Source organism: Solanum stenotomum, chromosome 1 (genome assembly GCF_019186545.1).
Source record: "Solanum stenotomum isolate F172 chromosome 1, ASM1918654v1, whole genome shotgun sequence".
Classification (NCBI taxonomy): Eukaryota; Viridiplantae; Streptophyta; class Magnoliopsida; order Solanales; family Solanaceae; genus Solanum; species Solanum stenotomum.
In genome coordinates, this window is record NC_064282.1 from 3,648,456 (window position 1) to 3,671,137 (window position 22,682).

Below are 22,682 nucleotides of genomic sequence, written 5' to 3' on the forward strand. Positions count from 1 at the left end.
TGGATCTGTCATTCCAAAATTTTAATTCGCTACCAACATCGACTGGTTGCAGTATAACACAAAGCGGCCGTCTTCTTTCTCTAGACATTTTTCGCGGTCTCACTGTCGTGTTAATGATATTCGTGGAATATGCTGGCGGAATTTATCCTTCTGTTAATCATTCACCGTGGAATGGTATAACTCTGGCGGATTTTGTCATGCCGTTTTTCCTTTTCATTGTTGGAATATCACTTGCACTCGCGTACAAAAACTTGTCCTGTAGACTGATCGCGACTAGAAAAGCAATCTATCGTGGTATTAAGCTTTTCATCATTGGCCTCTTTCTTCAAGGAGGCTATTTTCATGGTTTCGGAGATTTAACTTATGGTGTAGATATCGTGAACATTAGATGGATGGGCATATTGCAGAGGATTGCAATATCATTTTTGGTAGCATCAATATGTGAAATTTGGCTTCAGGCTACTAATTTTAGAGTCAATTCAGGACGATCTTTACTGAAGAAATATCGTCTTCAATGTGCCATGACTATAATGGTTACTGTTATATACCTTTCGTTGTTCTACGGTTTATATGTACCTGATTGGGAGTATCAGATCTCTTCGTCGAAAACAGAGATTTTCTCAGTGAAATGTGGTGTACGGGGAGATACTGGGCCAGCGTGTAATGCTGTTGGAATGATCAATCGAAAAATACTGGGAATTCGACATTTGTATACCAGGCCTATTTATGGACGATTAAAAGAATGTAGTGTCAATTCCCCTAGCAACGGCCCCCTTCCTCCGAATGCTCCATCTTGGTGTCAAGCCCCATTCGATCCAGAAGGACTATTGAGCTCATTAATGGCGATTGTTACTTGCTTTATTGGTCTACATTACGGGCACGTTATTGTCAATTTCAAAGATCATAAACATAGAATTCAGCAATGGTTGATACCGTCCTCTATTCTTGTATTGTTGGGCGTAATTTGTGAGTACTGCTTCGGGATGCATTTGAATAAGGCTTTGTATTCTTTCAGTTATATGTGTGTTACTGCTGGTGCTGCTGGATTTCTGTTTACTGCAGTGTATGTGATGGTTGATGTATGGGGCTATTCGAAATACTGGACCATAGTACTGAAATGGATGGGAAAGAACGCGTTGCTGATTTATGTTCTTGTATCGTGCAACATTCTGCCTGTAATTTTGCAAGGATTCTATTGGAAGCGGCCTGAAAATAACATTCTTAGGTTGATTGGTATCGGACACTAGATGTACCGAGGCAAATCTATCCATCTTATGTGTGACATTCTGTTGCATTATTGAAGATGGGTAGTTTTGTTATAACTTTCATTTTTCTTTTACCTCTAAACTAGATATATGCTACACATTTTTTTTAATTATTTATGTTAATGATACTTTAATAAAGAGGTTTCAAGTTGTAGATCAAAATATAAATTTCCATCAAATTGTTGTTATATTGGCACATAGAAGTGGATGTTTTCCATCAAACTATCTGTACAGAATATTAAGGGCTTATAGGCCCAAAGGTAGTTGCAAGAGTCCAACTGTTCACTAACCCATTTAAATGGCCCAGTAGGAATTTAAAACATGAATCCAACTATATTACCCAAAAGTTCCTTCCATAATTCGTTCTAGGGTACATGATCGGATTAGTTCGAGTTTTTCAAATATCAAATCAAATTATTTGTGTCAAAATTTTAAATTTATAAATCAAATCAAACTAATAAAACTCGGGTTTTTTTTGGGTTTTTCAAATACCAAACCAAACCATTTGTGTCACATATTTAAATTTTTAAATCAAACCACACTAATAAATCTCAGATTTTTTTCGGGTTTTTGGATTTTTCCGGTAAAGTATTCATACAAACATATAATTAACTTGTACTCCAAATATTTCTTTAGTTCAACCAAAATACAACTATCTAAGGTGTTTCTTAAGAAATTAACATAAAATATGACGAGTGTTAACACTAAAATATTCAATAAAAAATAATAATGAAAATGCATAAAATAAATATTTCAAATTGATAAGTCATAATGAAAAATGATCATAATTTAAAAGTACTAAATCATGCTAAAATAAGTCTAATAAGTATTAATTACATGATTAAACATTAAAGAGAAAAAATAAATTAGGTTATGTATTTTAAATGTCTAAACCAATGTAAAACTAAAGAACAAATATACAATATTATTGTCATTCTTAGTGTTGAATTCATTTATTTTGTTTGCATTAATATTGATTTGATTTTGAATTGAGCTTTATTAGAGTTACTACTATGAGTAATATCTATGAACTATAACATTTATTGGACCATTCAAAATTCTAAGTTTAAAAAAACTTGAAAAAATATGTTAAAAGATTAAAATTATGAAAACGTATAAGTAATAGTTAGAAATTACGTCAAAGTAAATACTTTAATGTATTAAATAAATTTTAAAAATTATATATATAACGTCAGGTTGGTTTGGTCTCGGGTTGACTTTTTTTAGTTAAAATCAAATCAAGTGTGGTCGGATTTTTTTTTTCCAATACCAAATCAAGTCAACCCAAACCATTAGTCGAGTTTTTTTTTCCGATTTGACTCGGTTTATGGTTTGGTTCGGTTTTGTACCCCCCTAATTGGTTCTTCTATTTTTTTTTATATATATTTTTTACATAAATACACAACTTAATATAACATAATCTCTAAAATTTCCTACTATTTAAATAAATTACAAAATTTCCCTCTCCGATCATCCTTAACCCTCTCGAATACATCCATATCCCTCTCGGATATCATTTGTAATGTATCAGACAATCAAGAAACATATTTGAAAGCAATGAAAAATTTGGAATATTTTTAATTGTGAAAACTTCTGAATAAGATGTAATTAGCCCCCAAATGTATAAAATTTATTTACTTTTTTCCCAAGGGAAAAAAAAAGATAGCTAGCTGCCTCAGCTTTTCTCATCACATTAACTAGGAAGAAACTTCAAATAGATTAAAAAAAATATATATAGGGCAGGTCATCTCTTTCTGAATTGATAAGTTTTTTTATTATTAAATATAGTGGAGATAAACTAAAAGACCAATTTAATATCGTATTGTTAATTAGAGGAATGGGAGGATACCTATTTCTCAACCACATTTTGGGTATTTTATTCTTAGGAAGATGAGATTTTTGCTGCCTTCAATCGTCACTTCAACACTTTCAACAGCCTTAATTGAGATATGGCAGGCACCCTACTCTCCATATTTTCTTTAAATTAGTGGATGGCCACACCTTCATGTTAAAATTTTGCATCATTTTTTAAAATGCTTAATACATCATTAAATTTATTAGGATATTCCATTTAAATACTTGAATTAGTCTATTCCATTCGAACACCTCAACTTCTAATCAAGTGTTTCAATTAGATACTTTTAATTCAAATTTTGAAGAAAAAAATTATACATGTTTTCATTTCTCTATTAGTAAATAGTTAGAAGTTTAACCCCAGAAAATATGTCATTAATTATACACTTCAACCTCAAATGGATAATGGTTAGGGTTTTATTTGGTTAACTTAACTATCTAATAAATGAATGAAAACACACATACTATTTCTTATTTTACAAAATTTGAAGCGAAATAAGATTTAATTCGAATGTCTAAATATAATATCCTCACAAATTAATAAGACTGGTTAGATATTACTTTGTAAAGTTTAAAAGTTACTCCAGTTATTTGTTATCAACTTATCACTAGTGTCGGTTAAAATGTGGCATCTTTTTACTTAGATGCCACAAGTTTATTGCACGTTAGATAAAATATTTTACCATATTTGTGGTTTATGACCTGACTAGAGTCCACTATATTGTGTCTACTGCAAGTTGGCACCACATTCCTCTTTATTTTCACATGCTATGATATGATCTGTTTTTTCTTTTCACAGATTCGTTTTTTAGTATTCAAGTGCAAAGTAGAGTATCAATTACTCTAATGCTGTTGGCCAGTAAAACTTTATTTTAAAGATAAATAAATGACTGGCTGTCCATTTCTCCACACTCCTAGATGCTAGATGGATTAGAGAAGAGCACACGGATTCAATCTAATTTAATAATTTTAATTTAATTTTCATATTTATTATAAGAAATTCAATAAATATGTATAAATTATTTAGTTTAAAACTTATTAACTTGAAATAACTTGCAGCTCTCGCCGGGATATGGAATATATGTTACCAAATGTTTATCTGTAATATGATGTAGTTGAATTTATCAAAGTAATTTAAGAGCATACGAGTTACATCAATTTTGTAATGAAATGACTATAAATAAGTTATAGTAAAGAAAAGTTGAATGAAACTATATCTTTGGATCTAGACGGCTTATGTTGGTGAGACGTCACACCAGATGATGTACGATTCCGAAAAAGTTGAATCAAAGTATGCTCATCAATTGCTCTACGCACGTGTTGACACACTATTCATCCACTTGAACAAGATCGATATTTCCCTAGACACCAAGAAGTTATTTTATACCATTTACCTGCATTAATTTATTTCAATTTTCTTAAGAGAGATTAATGATTGGTTCTTTCTGTACAATTCAAAAGCTCAAAAAGAATATAATGAAAATAATTTCGCCCATCCATATGTAAGATTGACTAACAGTACCAGGAAACTACAATGTGAAATTTGAAATACATTTGAATTTTCCTTTAATGAAAATAGTCTGAATCAATAAAAATAAAAAAACATAAATATGTTGAACAAGTGTATTAAATTCAAAAAAGAAATAAACTTTGAAATTATTTCTATTTTACATCAATTTTTTTCCTGACAATAATCTTCTTATACATTTTCAAATACTTCTAAGAAAATTAGTAGCAAATAGTATCTTTTTAGGTAGCTATAATTTCAATTTTATTTAAAGTATTAAAAAAGAATATAATAACTTTAACCCTCGTGCTCTTTTTTTAGACAAAAAGATAACAAGCGTCATCTGTTTCATTGTCGGATAAGCCTGAATTGACGGCACCAATTCTTCCACTTTGATATATCTCATTGGCCAAACTCACATCAAGAATCAAAGCTCTCTCATTGGTCCACGTTTCGATATCAACATCAACACCTTTAATTAAAAGTAGAGATTTTTTTTTAGTAATCCTCGAAATTAATTTTTATCGCATTTTCGATTTTATTTGTCACTTTTGATATATCAAGGAAAAATAATATTTATTTCTTCATATTTTCCCCTCAACATTAAAACTTATTTTTCAAATCATTTTTTCCAAAGACATCATTTTATAGGGGATAATCTGATAAAATATCTATATCAATAATTACTATCTTAATGGATGTAATACGTAAAAATGAATGAAGGGAATATTATATTGCGGTCAGGGGTGGAGCCAGCACTCTGATGAACCCCTTCGGCGAAAAATATTACTATTTCTATATGGTTAAAATTAACCGAATCCCCTTCGGTTAATTTGTGTGTTTAGTTTTTTAGATTTAAATACTCTGCCACTAATTGCGGTAAATTATGTTGAAAATATGTTATTACTAATAAAAGAAAGGGAAAAGGCTCAAATGCCATTGAACTTTCAGAAAAGGCTCATTTATGCAATCCGTTAAAAGTTTGGCTCATTTATGACATTACCATTTAAGAAAAGGCTCATTTATGCCATTATTTTTTAACAGTGGTTTTGCAAAACCATTTTTTACACGTGGCCAATTATAATTCGGCCACATCATTAATTTTTTTTATTAAAAAAATCAAAATTTTGAACAAAAATTAAATTATAATTCGGCCACGTCATATTATTTTTTTAATTCATATTTTGCAAAACCATTTTTTACACGTGACCAATTATAATTTGGCCACGTCATTAATTTTTTTATTTAAAAAATCAAAATTCTGAACGAAAATTGAATTAAAAAAATAATAATGACATGGCCGAATTATAATTCAATTTTTATTCAGAATTTTGATTTTTTTAATAAAAAATAATGACGTAGCTGAATTATAATTGACCACATGTATGCAAAACTACTGTTAAAAAATAATTGCATGAATGAACCTTTTCTTAAACGGTAATGACCTAGATGAACCAAACTTTTAACGGATGACATAAATTAGTCTTTTTTAAAAGTTTGATGGCATATTTAAACCTTTTCCCTTGAAAGAAATAAAAGTGTGTCATGTAAATTTAGACGATAAAACCAATGAAAAAGAAAAATGAAGAAAGAGGGGCTTTAAAAGAGTGGGTAAGGTGTAAGAAGAGAAGACACTTGTCGACTCCAGCAAGCCCTAAATCAGCGAAGAAGAAGGAGACGACACGCTGCTGCTCTTTCCTTGTTTCTTCCCTTCCATTTCTTCTGCACATACAAGGGTATAATTGTCTCTCCACTTTCTATTTTCTTTTCTCTATCCTAACAACATCTCAACAAATTATCAATCTTTTATTTTTTGATTTAATAAAGTTGAAATCTTTGTATTAATATGCAGTTTCTTTTATTGATCAAGTATATTTTAAGTATAGATGATGTTGGGTAGATGAATTTTGGTTTTGGGATGGTTAAATCTTGGATCCATTGTATTGAAAGACTGTTTAGTATGTGTTATACTGAATTGAGCTAATACTGATATTGATCTGGGGTTTTTTTCAACTAAAACCAGATATTGATCATGATTTTTTTTTGTTATTCAAAGTTATAGTAGTAAAGTAAGATCTTTAAAGATTGCATCTTTTTCTAGTGGACAGCACAACTTCAATCTGACTATGAAGACCTATAACTTGTCGATAAGCTAGACCTATACTGTGTGTTATTTCATTCCATAAATAAACTCGAGAAATCTGTTGGACAGGTGGATTCACATCTATTACGACCTATATAGTCATCTTTTATGATGTGGTTCATTGGATGTCTTAACCAGAGGTCTCGATGTTGAGCCCGGATATGGAAAAATACTTGGTAGGGAGCGATTTTACGCTGCCCAAATACGGATTAGTCAAGCTAAACCCGCAAAAAGCAGTCCTCTGTTGGTGGAGCAGAACAATTTTGTTATCCTTGAGTTTGTAGTTGATATGGTCTATCATAAGTTATCTATGGTTTAATATAGCTCAAGAATGATTTGAATTCTTTGGAGACAGTAATGGAATTGATGTTTGCTCTTTTCTATTATGAAAAAATAATCTTAAAACTTGTCAATTCAATTAGTCCTGTTATTTGTTAATTTGGTGAATATTATCTCTCCTGCATCTTTGGGTTTAATTGTTGTACTTCTTGGATTTGACACATATACTAAATTTCCCTTTATCATAGATTTTGAACTTCAAACTTGAAAAATCGAGTTGTTGAAGTTGTGTTTGAACATGTATTTTACTTGAAAAAAAATTGAAGTTATGTGAGTGGAAGTCCAAAAATCCAAAAACTAGTCTGAGTCGGGTTTTGGGAACTTGAAATATTTGAAGATTCAAAATCTGGTCAAAATTCATGGCCGAATAGATTTTTGAAGATAAATATTCCAAATTTACTCCTAAAATATATGGTCAAACACTAGCTAAGAAAAGAAAAAGGTTCCAATGGTCAGCTGCTACTGATCTACTTTAACTGCTAAAATTTGTACTAATGAGTCTTTTTTTTATCAGATATTCAAATACCCTTTGAGTTCTAGTAACATGGGATCTTACATGAATTTCAAGAACGTTGCTGACACGCCACAGCTGGAGAGCAACGGGGGAAAGTCAATTGGTAATGGTGATTTCCCTTTGGCTAGGCAATCTTCGATATACTCGTTGACGTTTGATGAGCTTCAAACTACATTTAGTGGCCTTGGAAAAGATTTTGGATCAATAAATATGGAGGAACTGTTGAAAAGCATTTGGACAGCTGAAGAGTCTCAAGCTGTGACATCTTCTACTGGTGGAGAAGGAGATGGGAATGCACCTGTAGGAAATCTACAGAGGCAAGGTTCTTTGACATTACCTCGGACACTTAGTCAGAAAACTGTTGATGAAGTATGGAGAAACTTTCAAAAAGAAACTACGGTATGTACCAAAGACGGAAGTGACACTGGGAAATCAAACTTTGGGCAGAGGCAGTCTACCTTGGGAGAAATGACATTGGAGGATTTTCTGGTGAAAGCAGGTGTAGTTAGAGAAGATATGCAATCTACTTCAAACTCAAGTGGTACTACATTTAACAATGGTTTAAGTCAACAGAACAACAACAATGGTTTCAACATAGCATTTCAGCAACCAACTCAAAACACTGGACTGTTGATTAATCAAATTGCAGGCAATAAAATGTTGAATGTGGTTGGTCCCACGGCCTCACAGCAACAACAACCTCAGAAGCAACAGCCTCTTTTCCCCAAGCAAACAACAGTGGCATTTGCATCTCCTTTGCAGTTATCAAATAATGGTCACCTGGCTAGCCCTCGAACAAGGGCTCCTGCTGTTGGAATGTCCAGTCCTTCTGTAAATGCTAATATGGCTCAAGGCGGAGTTATGGGGATGACAGGATTTTATAATGGAGTTTCACCAGCAAAAGGAGGATCCCCTGGAAACGATTTTGTTGCAAGGAGCAATGTGGATACATCGTCTCTTTCACCTTCCCCTTATGCATATAGTGAAGGTGGAAAGGGAAGGAGATCCGGTAGTTCTTTGGAAAAAGTTGTGGAGCGAAGGCGTAGGAGGATGATTAAGAACAGAGAATCTGCAGCTAGATCAAGGGCTCGGAAGCAGGTGAACTCATATGTTGAGCTATTATCTGATGATTTGCAATATTTTCTTGTGCTTCTGATTCTTGAGGACCATTACATTCATAGGATTTACTCTAAACTTCTAATTAATATGACACTTGGTCAGCAACTTTGTATAATGAAAATGACTCCTGCAATTTTGAGTAAAAGAGCTGAAGATTTTGACAGCATTATCTTGGTGTTTAATGTAGACTTCCTTATCACAATCTTCTTTAATTACTCTTAGATCTAACAATGGCTGATAAATTTTCAAACATTATTACATCTGTTTCAAACAGCTTCCTTATATGCTTTATCAAGCTGATAATCTTAATAACGAGCCCTGATATAGCTGACAGTGTTATTCAGGGATTAAGAAGTTTGCTTGGCAAAGCAAATAATACATCGAGTGTGGTTTAGATTTTAGGATGTGCATGTTTACTCAGTTGCAGCTTTGAATTTTTGTTTCTTTATAACAAAAGTGGGGGATTTTGAGAGTGAGAAAGAGGGAAGTAGTTGGTTACAAACTTTGGTTTCCCATCAATAACAACTTGAATTTGTTAAATGTTTATGTTGTGAATGTAATTCTTAGTTGCACCTTCATCTGGGATATGACAGGCCTATACTTTAGAGTTGGAAGCTGAAGTGGCGAAGCTAAAAAATATTAATGAAGAGTTGCGGAAGAAACAGGTATGTGTCAAATGGCTGGAGATCATAAAATTACTGCAATGGCATTTTAAAGTGTTCATATTGTAACTTTCACTTTTGATTTTTCGTTCAGGCTGAAATTATTGAGAACCAGAAAAATCAGGTACGGAATTCTTTTAGTACTAATAATTGGTCTGAAGGAAGAGGAAAAATAATGTACATGCTTACTAATCAACAAAATGAGCAAAGCTTCCATGAAATGCGCTATGTATGTTTATGTCATCAAGTGCCTGAGTAATTGCACATTCAGGCTGCGAGACTAAAACATGTTACTCCTATTAGTTAAACGAGGTTGTCTACTGTCTGGTAGATTGCCGGTGTTGCTAACCATTCCATTCTACTGTGCAATTGCAGCTAACCGATAAAAGGAATATGCCATGTGGATATAAATTAAGATGCTTGAGAAGGACACTGACAGGACCTTGGTAGAAGAATATGGAGTTGAAGCAAAAATTGCTGAGTACAAGCAGAGGCAATAGTTAGGTGGATGGGATTGCTAGTTATGATCTGATTCAGATCTACCTTCTTCACATGTGTGGTAACCTTATGTATGGTAATGAGATGGTATACCCATTTATGTACATTATGTAAACGATTTGCTTGTATGAATTCCCCTGTGTACTTTTAATTTGCTTCACACATTTTAGTCATAGAGGCACTATACTATGCAAGCAGGATGTATCAGTTCCATAGCTATCTAGGTAAGAGAGACATATTTGGAGGTAGCTTTTCTCTGTAAAAATAATAAGATATCTATGAACCAACAATTCTACTTTCTTATTTACTCTTGCAAGGCTTGCTTCAACTAAATGCAATCAACTCATCTCGCCTCCAAAATGCTCATGAACAAAAATGAATTGTACTCTAGCATTCCTCCTGGGTTGTTTATTTCCTTGTACACAGCAAGATCACCAGAGAAGTGAAAAAACAAAACAAATTCATAATGTAATCTATTGTTTAGTACACACCAAGATCACCATTCAACGCACGAGAGCAGCAATTCTCTTTCTGTATGCTCTAAATGGCAAAAATCATGATTCTGGAGGCCAAACTAAACGAAGAAAAGAAACTTGTGGGCTGGGGGTGATATATAGTGTCCAGACGAGACAGAGATGAGGCGAAGAACAATTTGCCCATAACTGACGTCATTACTTTGATCATCACTCTTTCCAGTGCGACCTGGCCGAGTGATAGTAAATGCCCTATTCCCAGTTAAAGATCTAGTAGGAACTCTGTATTGTAGGTTAGGACTAATCCTGTCAAGAAAAGGGGAAAATATATAAGTGAATTTATAAGCCATCTTGGGTTGAGATATCCACCCAGTTTGCCCCAACTGCAGATGAACGCTGACTTGGCTATTGCATTGGAATGAGGCGACTACCTTTGGTTTTGGCAGACTTAGGAAAATCTCCTCTCGAGCTTGTTATATCTGCTACCAAGTCATCAAGGACAAGAAAGTTGCCTTTCTTGTAATTGCCGGTGAAGTATGTATGTAATCCATCGATATGAGTTGCCCCTATAACATACTTGGGCACTCTGAAGGTTTCAGGACTGGCATTTCTAGCTCCTAGGGTACTGATAGACAAGACCTTCTGCTACACTCCTTGCCCTTGCATGCCCGAAAAGCTTGCTCACAATAGCCAGTGCAAACTGTATCGCTGTAGCAAGTCCCTGGCTTGTGATGAGTTTACCATCGATAACTACCTGAGCATCATTTACCCCGTCTTTGAGCTTGTCTAAGACAGCAGGATGTGCAGTGGCTTTCTTGTCCTGTTTAAGGAAGTGTGTAAATTGAACTTCTTCTCTCAAAATTAAGACATTCAAATGGCTAACATCATACCTTTATTAACCCCTGTTTCTGCAAGACTGCAGGTGAAGAGCAGATTGCACCAAATATTCTTCCAGCTGACTCTTGTTCCTTAAGCAACTTCTTCAGAATTTTTGACTTGTGCAGACGTTCAGCCCCGGCAGCTCCTCCCTAGAGAATAAGAACCAATTAATTATCAAAGCAAGTGATGGACCTACAAAAATCATCTCACTTATAGGTTGGTAATAGGTACATTTGCCTAAAATTTTTGGAGAACTCGTGGAAATGCTGGTTAAATAAAAGGACTTAGCCTCACCGGGAGGATAATCAAGTCAAATATGGAGTCAGAAGTAGCATATATCAACTTGTCTGCAACAATTTTTGTTCCACTTGATGCCAAAACCTGTGCTGATTTTTCCACTGAAGCCACCACAACATTCACCTTTGCTCGTCTTAGAATGTCTATCAAGGTAACCACTTCAATTTCTTCAGACCCGTTGGCTATTGGAATTAGAACCTACAAAATTGTGAAGATGGAGAACATTGACATGTTGCGGGAAATAAATTATTCACACGAAAACATCATTAATCCTAGGACACAAGTACAATCTCTCATCAAGTCAGACAAGCAACTGCGTGTAATTGTTCCTAAAAATAAATATCAAGAACAAATTCCATGTATGCCCCAAGGGTTGATAACATTCACAACAAACCTTGCCCAAAGTCAAAAACAAGTTTCACATTAACCAGAGTCACTTGCTAGACAAATTCACCTACAAGGTAACATCTGAAGCAGTACCAGCATCAGAGCTGCAAGGCAACACTAATAAATTGATAACCCAAGGTGGGAAGAAAAGAATAAAGAAACCATTTCCTGAATTCCTAACAATGGAAGATGACCACTGACACCGAGATGTTTTTAGCACAGCATTAAAAACATGAATTTGCATCATCATTATGCCAGAACGATGAATGGATAAGCACCGAATAAGAAAAATGCACATTCATTAAGACCCTTAAACAGTTCCTTCGACATTATGCACAAGATAAAGAACTCATAGGGGTGAGCGCATTGTTACTGAAATTAATTCTGCAATTACAGTTTAAGTTCCAGATATATAAAGCAAAAACAAGGAAGGCTTACTTGGGGGGTGCAATCAAGAGACCATCCAACTTCATTGAATTCTTGTCTCTTTGGGTCAACACCTGCAGGATTCATTAACTACACAAATGTACGGAAGTTTTATGAGAACAATCTAAGTATAACAAACAACCCAATCAGATAAGCGATGTAAGTCAGATACAAACAAATCAAAGGCCAAATAATAATGAAGTGTTCACAAAAGGTTTTTCACAATTGCCAGTTGTGCACAAGCCCTCTGAAATTTAGTTGAATCCTGTTCAATTGAACTTGTAAACTGAGTCAAGAAACAACTTTCTCTTAACACTCTTTTCATATTTGATCCTAGAAATAGAACAGAACTCCATTTTCCACTTCTCAAGTCGATGCTGGAAGCAATGGGGAAACCACAAATAAGTTGCATCTCTTAGTTAAACATGTCCTCAGAACCTAACTAGCAATAGTACACGATCGAATTGGTTCCAGTACCTCAGCGCAATACGAACTAGATAGAATGATGATATAATTAAATAACCCATGAATGATCCAGTTACCAGTCAGCTCAGCTTTGATATTTTTTTTAAAAAATATTATGTGAAGAAGAAGTCTAGTATTAGAAGTTACGTAAAGAATTTAAGAATATCAATAATTCATTCACTCACCAAGAGTTCTCCAATTTCTCTGGCAACAGGCTCGCCAAACAGCTGCTCCACTAAACATATGGCAAACTCAAATGAAGTGCCAGGACCACGACTTGTTGTTAGCTCTCCAGAGACTTGTGTGTTAGTTTTCACCGCCCGGAAGGAAGAAATTTTGTCTATAAATGCAGGATGACAAGTGGTCTTGATAGACACTGCATCAATTAACCAAACCAGGAAAAAAGACACAGTGCAGAAAGCAAACTCTATAAACTAAATGCAATAGTCACCTGTTTCCTCTTGAGAAGACCCCAAGGCAAAAGAGTGACTGCTGGAGCAGCACATATGGCACCATAAAGTCGCTTCTCCTCAGCTTGCCTGCTTGTGATCTTCTGGAGAACTTCACAGTCTCTTAAACGAGCAGAACCTGGCATTCCTCCCTATATCAAGTCTATACATCAGTTATTAAATTTCCACCTATGACATTGACACAGATAGAACTGTGATGAGATAAGTAAGCTACATTATCAGAGATACAAAATACAAAGTCTATGTAGAGAAAGAAAAATCCCTACAAGGACGAAAATGCATCAATAGAACAGCGTGAAGTCTATTAATCACTGAATCAGTTGAATCATTGTATCCCTGTGCTGGAACTTCTTTCACAGTTGAATCAGTTCCAAGCTCATGCATCAATTGTAACACTGCAGCCTCAACTAAATCGAGTTTCATTTCACTAGATGGGGAAGGACCATTACTACCATGAAATCTAGACTCTTTAAACACACTACTTAAGTATAACCCAATTGCGTGTTTTTACACAGAATTTTTAACCAACTCCGAAGCTTAACATGGCATCTCTGATTTGCTTTGTGTTTTGGTAATTCTTGAAGTTGCCAAGTAAAAGAAATATTGAAGTGGAGAAAGGATATGAGTAGTAAAAGAAGCAGTGGAGCTAGTTATACTGACTTTCAGAAAATGCATTTCACGTGAATCTTCACAGCTTGTAACAGATACATATATATGACGGATATTTCATTTAACAGATCAGATGATATCAACAATACTAAGGGAAAGCTAATACTAACCGGCAATGCAACAAGATCAAATATTTCAGTGGAACAAGTAGAGATGAAAGTATCAGCAACTAGCCTAGTGCCTCCATATGCTTCAACCTCCAACTGCTGCTCTACTGATGCCACTGTTACCTCTGCACCAGCCCGGCGCAGAACATCAGCCAATATTACAGCTTCCATTTCTTCTGTGCCAAACCCAATTGGCAGTAGAACCTATAAACGCCTCAAAAATGAAAAGAAAAGGCAAAACTCAATGAACCTCTGTAGACTATACTAATATCCATTGAAATTATTAAATGATAATCAAGCAATCAGCTTATATTCTTACATGTATTTCTACTGCACTAATTTTTTTTCAAGTTCCTAATGCAAATCTTTAATTTTACATACGAAGCAAATGAATAAACAAACAAAAAAGACTGAACGGAAAGAATGAAACTCTTCACCTTTTTGGGAGATGCGGAAGCGGCAGTAGTAGTTATGGGGTCTATTGTAGGAGCTGCAGAGAGGGTTTTAGCTGATTTTGAACTGGGTCTTTTCGTATCTGGTGAATTTATCTTCGGAGGGGCTGCAAATTTGACAGACGAAAGTCTTTGGGAAATAGGACTGAAGTAGAAAATTGGAGACTTGGCAGTGCAAACTGAGAACAATGGAGATATGGACTTCATTGTTACTGGTAACAATTTCGATTCTGGTTGCCGGAGATAATGCACTAGTCGCCGGCCGGAATGTGTATGACGACGGAAATACAAGAATTTGGGTGAGGTTAATTGGATAATGTCACGAATTACAAAAAAAAATAAAAAAAAATGCTTAATATCCGTGACTCTTGAAAATTGACTTTAAAAATATTTTTTAATATTATTAATGATATATTTTTTTTATATGTTTTTGGGTCCGGGTTCTTCTTGAGTTGTATAATGGGATTATAAGGTCACTGTGTCTTTGTGGTGATTTATTATTGAGGTTTTGGATGTAGTAACTTGCGAATTTTTGGGTCATAGTAACTTATGGAATGCTCATGATAATTTATTATTAGAATGTTTATGTCCCTATGTTATTGTTATTAGAAGGTGCCTTACTAGAACTAGTGCCACAATATATTGGGGGAGAAAAAACACTTGCCGAGTCCAAAATCCACCAATGTGACTTATGAGCTAATCCAATTTAATTATGTTACAATGCACGATTAAAATGTATATAGCTTAAAGAAAAGTGTTGATTGTACTATAAACAACTCACCACTCCACATTATTGGGGATTGCCTCGCTTGTATAGGAGACCTACTCCACTTCTTTTAGTTGGATAAAAGCACCATCACCTTACGCTTATACAAAAGAGCACCGCTTACCCATGAAAGATAATCCGCTTTCTTAAAATTCCTACTTTATTGCTCTAGCTATTGACTCATATGACACAACTGAAATTGGATAGGTTCAAGCTCAGTTTTATGCTCAACAAGGACTAGTATAGTAAAAATGGTGAAATATACATCAAAGAGGAACATCATCCTTGTGAGAAAACGACAAGAATTCTCCAAGATAATGGCAATAATACTATACACAAGTGATGATCTCATTTGACAAAATTATGAAGGATCGGACACCAAAAATTGACAGCCAGGTACAATTGCCAATGATCATACCAAAAGGCAACAAAACTAGCCTCATCCTCCTATAAACACCAAAGGCCTTTCAATTGTCTCAGCATCAAGTGGTAACTCCTCCAATATCTGCAAACCAGAAGACATTAGTTCCAGCTAAATGGTACCCTTAAGTAAAGTCATTATAAGTTGAGTAAAACCTAGAGAATGATGACAAACAGAACATCTTAAAGAATCAGCAAGCATCACTAGGATAAGGTTAGAGACTTTCACAAGGAGTACAATGCCAAATAGAATATCTGGCAAAACTGATTTAGCAAGGAGTACGATGACAATGAGAAAATAGCCAAAGTACAGTTACGAGTTAATGTTGGCATACTTCTTCCCAACTTAGACAAGCTATTCTGCTTAGTTCCTAAACAAAGCCTAAATAAGATGGAACTTATCAAAAACCTTAAACTTTTTTTCAGAAAGCTTAGTGAACCTTGTTGCAACATCTCTTCGAGGAGGTTTTCTCTGCAATAAATAGCAAGCACAGTTGATAAGAACTACGAGTACATGCAAAATAGTTCACATTTGAATTGGCTAAGCTGACAGGCGCTAGAAACAACATACAAGTGCATAAGCACATAAAAGTTTGTGCGGCTAAGAAGCATAATGAAGGATCAATGAGTCACTATCCTGTAAAGTACCTTAAATATAAAAACTCCACTACCAATACCTATAAAGTTTCTTGATGAACCACATTGTGTAGATCTCTTTTGGTCTGATTTGCCTGGAAAGCAGAATAACACCATTTTGTCAACAAAAAAGAAATGCAAACCGAAAATGAAAATCATTTCAGCATTCTTACTTATTTGAGCATTCTTACTTCAAACTTAAAACACAACACCCTGAGTCTAATAAAGCTAACAGACACCAGGATACTTTTTAACTCTCATTGGCTATTTCGAGAAATTGTGCCAACAACAGGTAGTAGACAATTCCAACTATACAGAAATTTCCACCAGATAAAATAAAGTTCAGGATTTTCACAGCATCGGCAATTGAAAAAGCAGACCTGAATGGAAACTTGACTGATCAGTATGAGAAGATAAGAAATTAGCTGAGAGACGATTACAGAAAATTACTTTTCCCAGATATTAATTAGCCTCTTAACTATTGGCAGAAAACCAAACAGTACCACTAGTCCCCTGTGCTTTTAGAATATGACAGAAAGCAGATTACTCAGTTTATCTTGTCTAAGATCCCTTGTTGGCATATTTTACAACTTATTCTATTCTAGCCTTCTACGATTTGTGTCTCGACTGTCTTCTAGTGCTGACAAAATCTGCCTGAAAGAAAACATCCGTAAGTAGGAACATAAGAGAATGCGACAAGATGGGAAGAACTTTTACTATCATTTAACTTAACAAAGGAACTGCTAGAATAGTAGATTTAGGAATCCTCAAGATTACCACTAGATGGAAGTGAAGAACCCTAAGCACAAGTCCATTGAAAGGCCACTCACAAAGATGTCAAAAACATCAAAGCATGAAATCAACGAAGGACTAAGTCATTGCTGTTCAGAATTACCAGAAAATGCATGATAGCTTTAGGTATTAGGTCTTCATTTTTCTTCCTGACAATGTCACAGTATGACCTCAATAACAGCTTTGTGATGGCAATTACAGCAGTCTACTGATCTGAATGAGTTTCTGAAGGCCTCAAGATACTTGGGGGTCTCAAGCAAAACATATAGAGATATCATGTTTGATTTTATCACCAATGTAATCCATAAAGAAATCATACAGCAGAGAGGGCCTTCAAAACTCATACCTCTCTCAAGTGGATCATTCAGAAAGCATGGTCCGTGCTCTGTACAGGATCACTGAATTGTTTGCTAATGAAATTGTCTTCTATAGATGGACGATTGTCCGAGCCACCAAATATTGATGATATTCTCCAACTTGAACCAACATTTGATCCTAATGAAGAAATATGTCAGCAATGGCTTTGGCAATAAGACCCAGCAAAAAAATATTTTCTAAAGATTATAAAGAGTCCAGAAAAATAAAATGAATTGATAAGCAGCAACAGAAAAGTTCACGGCGCTTGTCGAATTAAAGAGTACCATAAGTTACATGAGGAAGGACTTTTTCATAAAGCAGCATTTGCATTCCTTATATACAAAATTCATTCCTTTCTTGTCAATAAGATATTTAACTTGTCAAAATAACTAATAACTCGTGTATTTTTCATGTAACAAACATGTGGCATAAATGAAAAACATCATGTATCACCAGATGGAAACACACCTGACGCTATAGTTTTCTCGACCACTGGAGCAAGCCGAACAACTTGTTCCCAGTCAAGAACACTAGTAAATGCAAATAATATAAGTTTCTTACTATTAGATATTTGAAAGCTGCGTGATGTCAATCAGGGAGACGATGAAGAAACCAAACAAGGAGATGATGAAGCAGAAAGGCCAACTTGATCAGGGATAAAACCACCAACTGATCTGGCAAGGATAGCACGTGATTTTAGACTTCTTTCTGAGGTTGGCACTTTTCTAGATCTACTCCATTCTGTAGCAATATATTAGCAAAAAATTAACATCAGTATGATACAACTTGCAAGACCATTTGCAAAAGTCTGTAAAACAGCAAATGTAGCATTTAATTTCTACCTCAGATTTGGTGCAGCAATCCTAGATGGCTTGACCTGCTGTAATGCCATCTCATGAGCTTTATTCCCACAAGATGTGTATTTATGCAATCCATCTGCAACAGAAAAAATAATTAAGTTGATCAATATAAAATATTAACAGCAAAAGATTCATAAGAATTTTAGTGATTTGCTATAGCAATTCACAAACTTATCTTGGCAAGAAAGGATTCAAGTTCTAGCTAAATATTTCAAAAGTATCGATCAATTCCATAAACTTGATCATAGATGCAAATGTGTGTTGTATTTAGGTCTAAGCAAAACCAAATAAAACACCCAACATTTTGACATAACTCCATTTCAATAATGTGTCCAATCATTACTTCTGAAGGTTCCAGTCCATCACGCAAAAAAATTTCCTAACCTCATGCGTGCACTTTCTCAAAATTGGAAACCGTTGCAACTCATTGACCATACAACGATGGCTCATCTATGAAGGAATCATTCAAGTTAGAACATCAATTATAAGAAAGCATTACCGGAATAAAAAGGTAGTCAACAATGGCCTAACTTGAACCAGCTCATCATATATAAATCTTGCACACTGAATACTCGGTTTCATTAAACATGCTATTTACCTTCGGATGTGAACTTGAAATGGGACCTGCATATTTACACAATAATTAAGATGCAGCCAACAAATGTCATAAAAATTACAACAAGTATTCTAGAAAGTGCTGAACTATTGGCTCAAAAGCAAACACAAGGAAACAGGTTAATCCTTTGGAGTTACTTCTGGCACAAATAAAGCAGATTTGGGACCCGTGGCTTTTTGAATGGCAGTTCGGAAGTCATCATCAGTTAAATCTTCACAAGGATCAACTTCCTGCAGGAGAAAGAGAAATCTGATGAACTTTGATAAGCAACTGAACCTAGGATGAACATTACAATTGTAAGCATCAACATACTAATATGCAAAGTTACTGAAAAGTTCTTGTGTTTGTCATTCACATCTTTTTACAGCCTTGAAGATTTAGAATGCTTGTATATGAGGAACCTATTGTATATACTTGTGGTTTATTGACAGAAGGAGCTAGTCGATAAAAGACTATTCAAAATGGAGGATTTCGATTATGCAACTATGTTCCTGGATGAAAACCAACTTACGTGGGAAATATTATTTATGGATTGTATATGTTCACAGCCCTTAGCAACAATTTATGAAGACCACACCAATAAAAAATTTAATGCCCAACAAAAGCATTTTAAACCCATTCAGAGTTGACCTTACCAACCAAAGCATACATCCTAGCTACCTATTGACAAAAATGGCATCAACGTCATTTATGTGCAAACATTAGCAAGTCTAGAGATGAATTTCAATTCTCCAAGCAAGAAAAGAATAATGTAGGCATTTCAAAGATTAATATATATAAAGAAATGGACCTCCAAACTCTTCACAAATATGTCCTTAAAAATGTGATGATTTCTTGCTCCATCAGACAGCTCAGAAGTTGACATTTCTTCATTTTTTCCTTCCATCATTGAAGAAAATGCTTCTCTCAACCAAAAGAAAAAAGAAAAAAAAAAGACAGACACCAGTAAAAAGGTTAGAAGTGTAATATGATCAAATAATATGATATCTGATACTAGGAAGCAACATTAGATAGAGGAGAGAAACTAGTAGAGGACTACTATCAAATATTGCAAGGTTTAGGCCACATTACCTTCAATGTACTTGGAAAGAATGTTCAGAAGGAGAGTGCCCATACCAGACATGGTTACTGTGTAAAAAAGGTTTTTTTACAACCACAAGTGACAAGGTAAGGCACAAAGTATTTCAAGGTGAAAGTATTTCTCAAAACACGACTTCTTGCCCCCCACCCCATCTTTTTTTTTTTTTTTTTTGAATTTCAACATGTCAATTACATTTTAAAACTCAGGAAAAAACTTTAGAGGATGAAAATTATAAGTTATTAATTGATTTGGAGATATTTGGAAAATGCTACTCAAAAATATAATTGTTTGAGCTTATTGTGGTTTCACGTTTTTGATAAATATTCGGTCCTACAAGGTTGTAATCTGTGCTGGTCAAAGTAACAGCAACCCAATAAAAGAAAAATTGCTGTTACTTTGACCAGCACAGATTACCTGGTTGTTAATTGAGAGACACCACATACCTTCAAGAAAAAATAGATAAAACAGGAGATAGTTAATGGATATAGACATGAAATCAACTAAATAAGCGACGATAGAAAACATACAGGATGGCTGCAGAAGAACTACTAAGCTACAAGTGCGTCCTTAATACTACAGTTCATCATAATATCCTGTTTTAAATATTTCGGCTATGGCATTAAAATCTTATAAACCAAGTATATACAAACATTTATGAATATATATACACACAGATACTGTTGCTCATATGTAGCACACTACTGTTTCTCCTTGCTCATGTCAGGGAGGGACTATTTCAGAATACAGTTTACCGCATATATATTCTATACATTACAGTAGGGAAGAACATTGTCTCATTGAAAGGTAACTAACATTAGCATCAGTTTTTCAACTACATATTGCCATGACCAAAGTAAATCCTATACAAAAGAAAGAGGAGTATCCCTGGTAACCACTAAATTAATGGGAGAAGTGTACAAATGAGATGCCAACACACTGTTTTACAATCTAAGATGAGTGATACTTGGGTCGCATGTACAATAACATCTAAGCAAATATATCATCATAATTGGCAACCAATATAAACAACACGTGCTTACACCCATAAGATAAAGAGTGAATAGATCAACCAGACAGTGGTTTGAATGGAGTGGAAAGGACATAGAGAGGATGACCAACTTCAACTACTTTTTTCCCGAGGCACAGTTGCAATACTTCACAGTTTGGTCTATTTCATAAAAAGAGAACTTAATCCACCCCTTTAAGATAAAATTAGATGTTCTCACAATTGAAAGATAAATGAACTTTACCGAGGCACAGATGCAATACTTAGCAGTTTAGTCTATTTCATAAAAAGAAATACTTCATAATTTAGTCTTTAAAGATAAATGAACTCGCACAAAAGAATTAAAAAATGTGTTGATCATCCTAACTTGAACATTATCTAAACCAGTAACAGTGATCAGGAAGGACAAGACCGGTTTATAAGAACTTGAGTCTTATGAATAAGACTTCATCTTCTAATGATCACTAATCAAAATCCCACAAAAAACAATTCATAAACACGGTAAACCAGTAAACTAATACTAATAGACAGGAATCCAAACATCTTTTTTCTTTAGCATTGTTACATAATTATATTTGCTCAAATCCAAACCTACTGCATAAGTTGATTGAGTAGATGAGACTACTTAGGTATTGGAACAAAATATTTGCTCAAATTACTTTCCTACTAATTCCAGGATACCTGCCACCTTCTTACCCGCCAAGGCCAGGACAGATGGGCAAGATCGTCCTATTTTATTTTATTTTGGTCTTTTCTTGATTTGATCTTGAGACTTGCAGTACACCCAGTTTAAATCCATTGAGTCAATATTCAAATTAAGTCTAATACTACAAAGTCTTGCAATTCAAGAATACCTAAATCTCCGAACGAATTTCATTGAAATCGTTTGCCAGGATGGGGCAAGAACTCTCATCAAGATTAAGTTTGGTTTGAAGGAGTTGTAGAACAAGTGGGCGCCTTCTACAAATATCAGAACCTTTTGGGCAAGAAATCGCAAGTGCCTCAAGATTCAACAACACTTGATTTCCCACTACTTTGACTCACTACTACAGGGACCTGCGGCAATTCAATGGTGGAATGACTTCCAAGCTGTGCGAATATATCTTGAAGCTTGTGCCGCCGCATTTTCTTCCATCATGGTTGATAATACAGTGAATTATTGGTCCCGGGTAGAAAACTCTGTTTTCCCATTCGGGTGAAGGGTTTAGAGTTTAGACAAAAAGAAGAAGAAAGAAAACGAAGTTGGGGAGAAGAGTGAAGCGACGCGAGGGTCTTATTTATAGAGAGCCTTCCGGTTAGCTTAATTNGTAGAAAGCTCTGTTTTCCCATTCGGGTGAAGGGTTTTTTAGAGTTTAGACAAAAAGAAGAAGAAAGAAAACGAAGTTGGGGAGAAGAGTGACGCGACGCGAGGGTCTTATTTATAGAGAGCCTTCCGGTTAGCTTAATTTCCACGTCAAACGGGTTTTTTAGTTTTTAAAACTACATAAATCACCTTCTTTTTTTCACACAAGTCACAAATAATTACAAATTCATCCTTAGTAATTTTACAATTAAATGTGAACAGTTACAAAAAGAAATAATTGCAAGGGGATAATATAGAATAATTTTAATTAATATTTTCT

At 34.7% G+C, this 22,682-nt stretch overlaps 3 protein-coding genes and 1 pseudogene across 6 annotated transcripts; 2 read left to right on the forward strand and 2 right to left on the reverse strand.

Annotated features, from left to right (window-relative positions):
- The first annotated feature begins 68 nt into the window (after positions 1-68).
- LOC125849939 (uncharacterized) lies at positions 69-1,247 on the forward strand. The gene has a single exon (XM_049529887.1). The coding sequence runs from the start codon at positions 114-116 to the stop codon at positions 1,245-1,247; it is 1,134 nt and encodes a 377-aa protein (XP_049385844.1). The 5' UTR covers positions 69-113.
- Positions 1,248-6,221: 4,974 nt separating this feature from the next.
- Positions 6,222-10,052, forward strand: LOC125853533 (ABSCISIC ACID-INSENSITIVE 5-like protein 4). Its single transcript, XM_049533245.1, has 5 exons — positions 6,222-6,362; positions 7,623-8,720; positions 9,335-9,406; positions 9,498-9,527; positions 9,779-10,052. Exons 2-5 carry the CDS (start codon positions 7,653-7,655, stop codon positions 9,851-9,853), a joined length of 1,245 nt encoding a protein of 414 aa, XP_049389202.1. The 5' UTR covers positions 6,222-6,362; positions 7,623-7,652; the 3' UTR covers positions 9,854-10,052.
- A 153-nt stretch (positions 10,053-10,205) lies between these two features.
- LOC125853532 (protein DJ-1 homolog C) lies at positions 10,206-14,853 on the reverse strand. Of its 4 annotated transcripts, XR_007445180.1 has the most exons (9): positions 14,512-14,853; positions 14,078-14,278; positions 13,280-13,429; positions 13,014-13,193; positions 12,376-12,453; positions 11,548-11,748; positions 11,265-11,402; positions 10,806-11,194; positions 10,206-10,680 (listed from the first exon to the last, which is right to left on the reverse strand). XR_007445180.1 is itself a non-coding variant. In XM_049533242.1 (8 exons), exons 1-8 carry the CDS (start codon positions 14,731-14,733, stop codon positions 10,985-10,987), a joined length of 1,380 nt encoding a protein of 459 aa, XP_049389199.1. In that variant the 5' UTR covers positions 14,734-14,853; the 3' UTR covers positions 10,206-10,984. The 4 variants fall into 4 exon arrangements, 3 of the variants coding, with proteins under 3 accessions (XP_049389199.1, XP_049389200.1, XP_049389201.1); XM_049533242.1 differs by having other exon boundaries at positions 10,206-11,194; XM_049533243.1 differs by lacking the exon at positions 14,512-14,853 and having other exon boundaries at positions 10,206-11,194; positions 13,280-13,440; positions 14,078-14,216.
- A 658-nt stretch (positions 14,854-15,511) lies between these two features.
- On the reverse strand, positions 15,512-22,169 carry LOC125850003 (dynamin-related protein 3A-like; annotated as a pseudogene).
- Between the last annotated feature and the right edge of the window lie 513 nt (positions 22,170-22,682).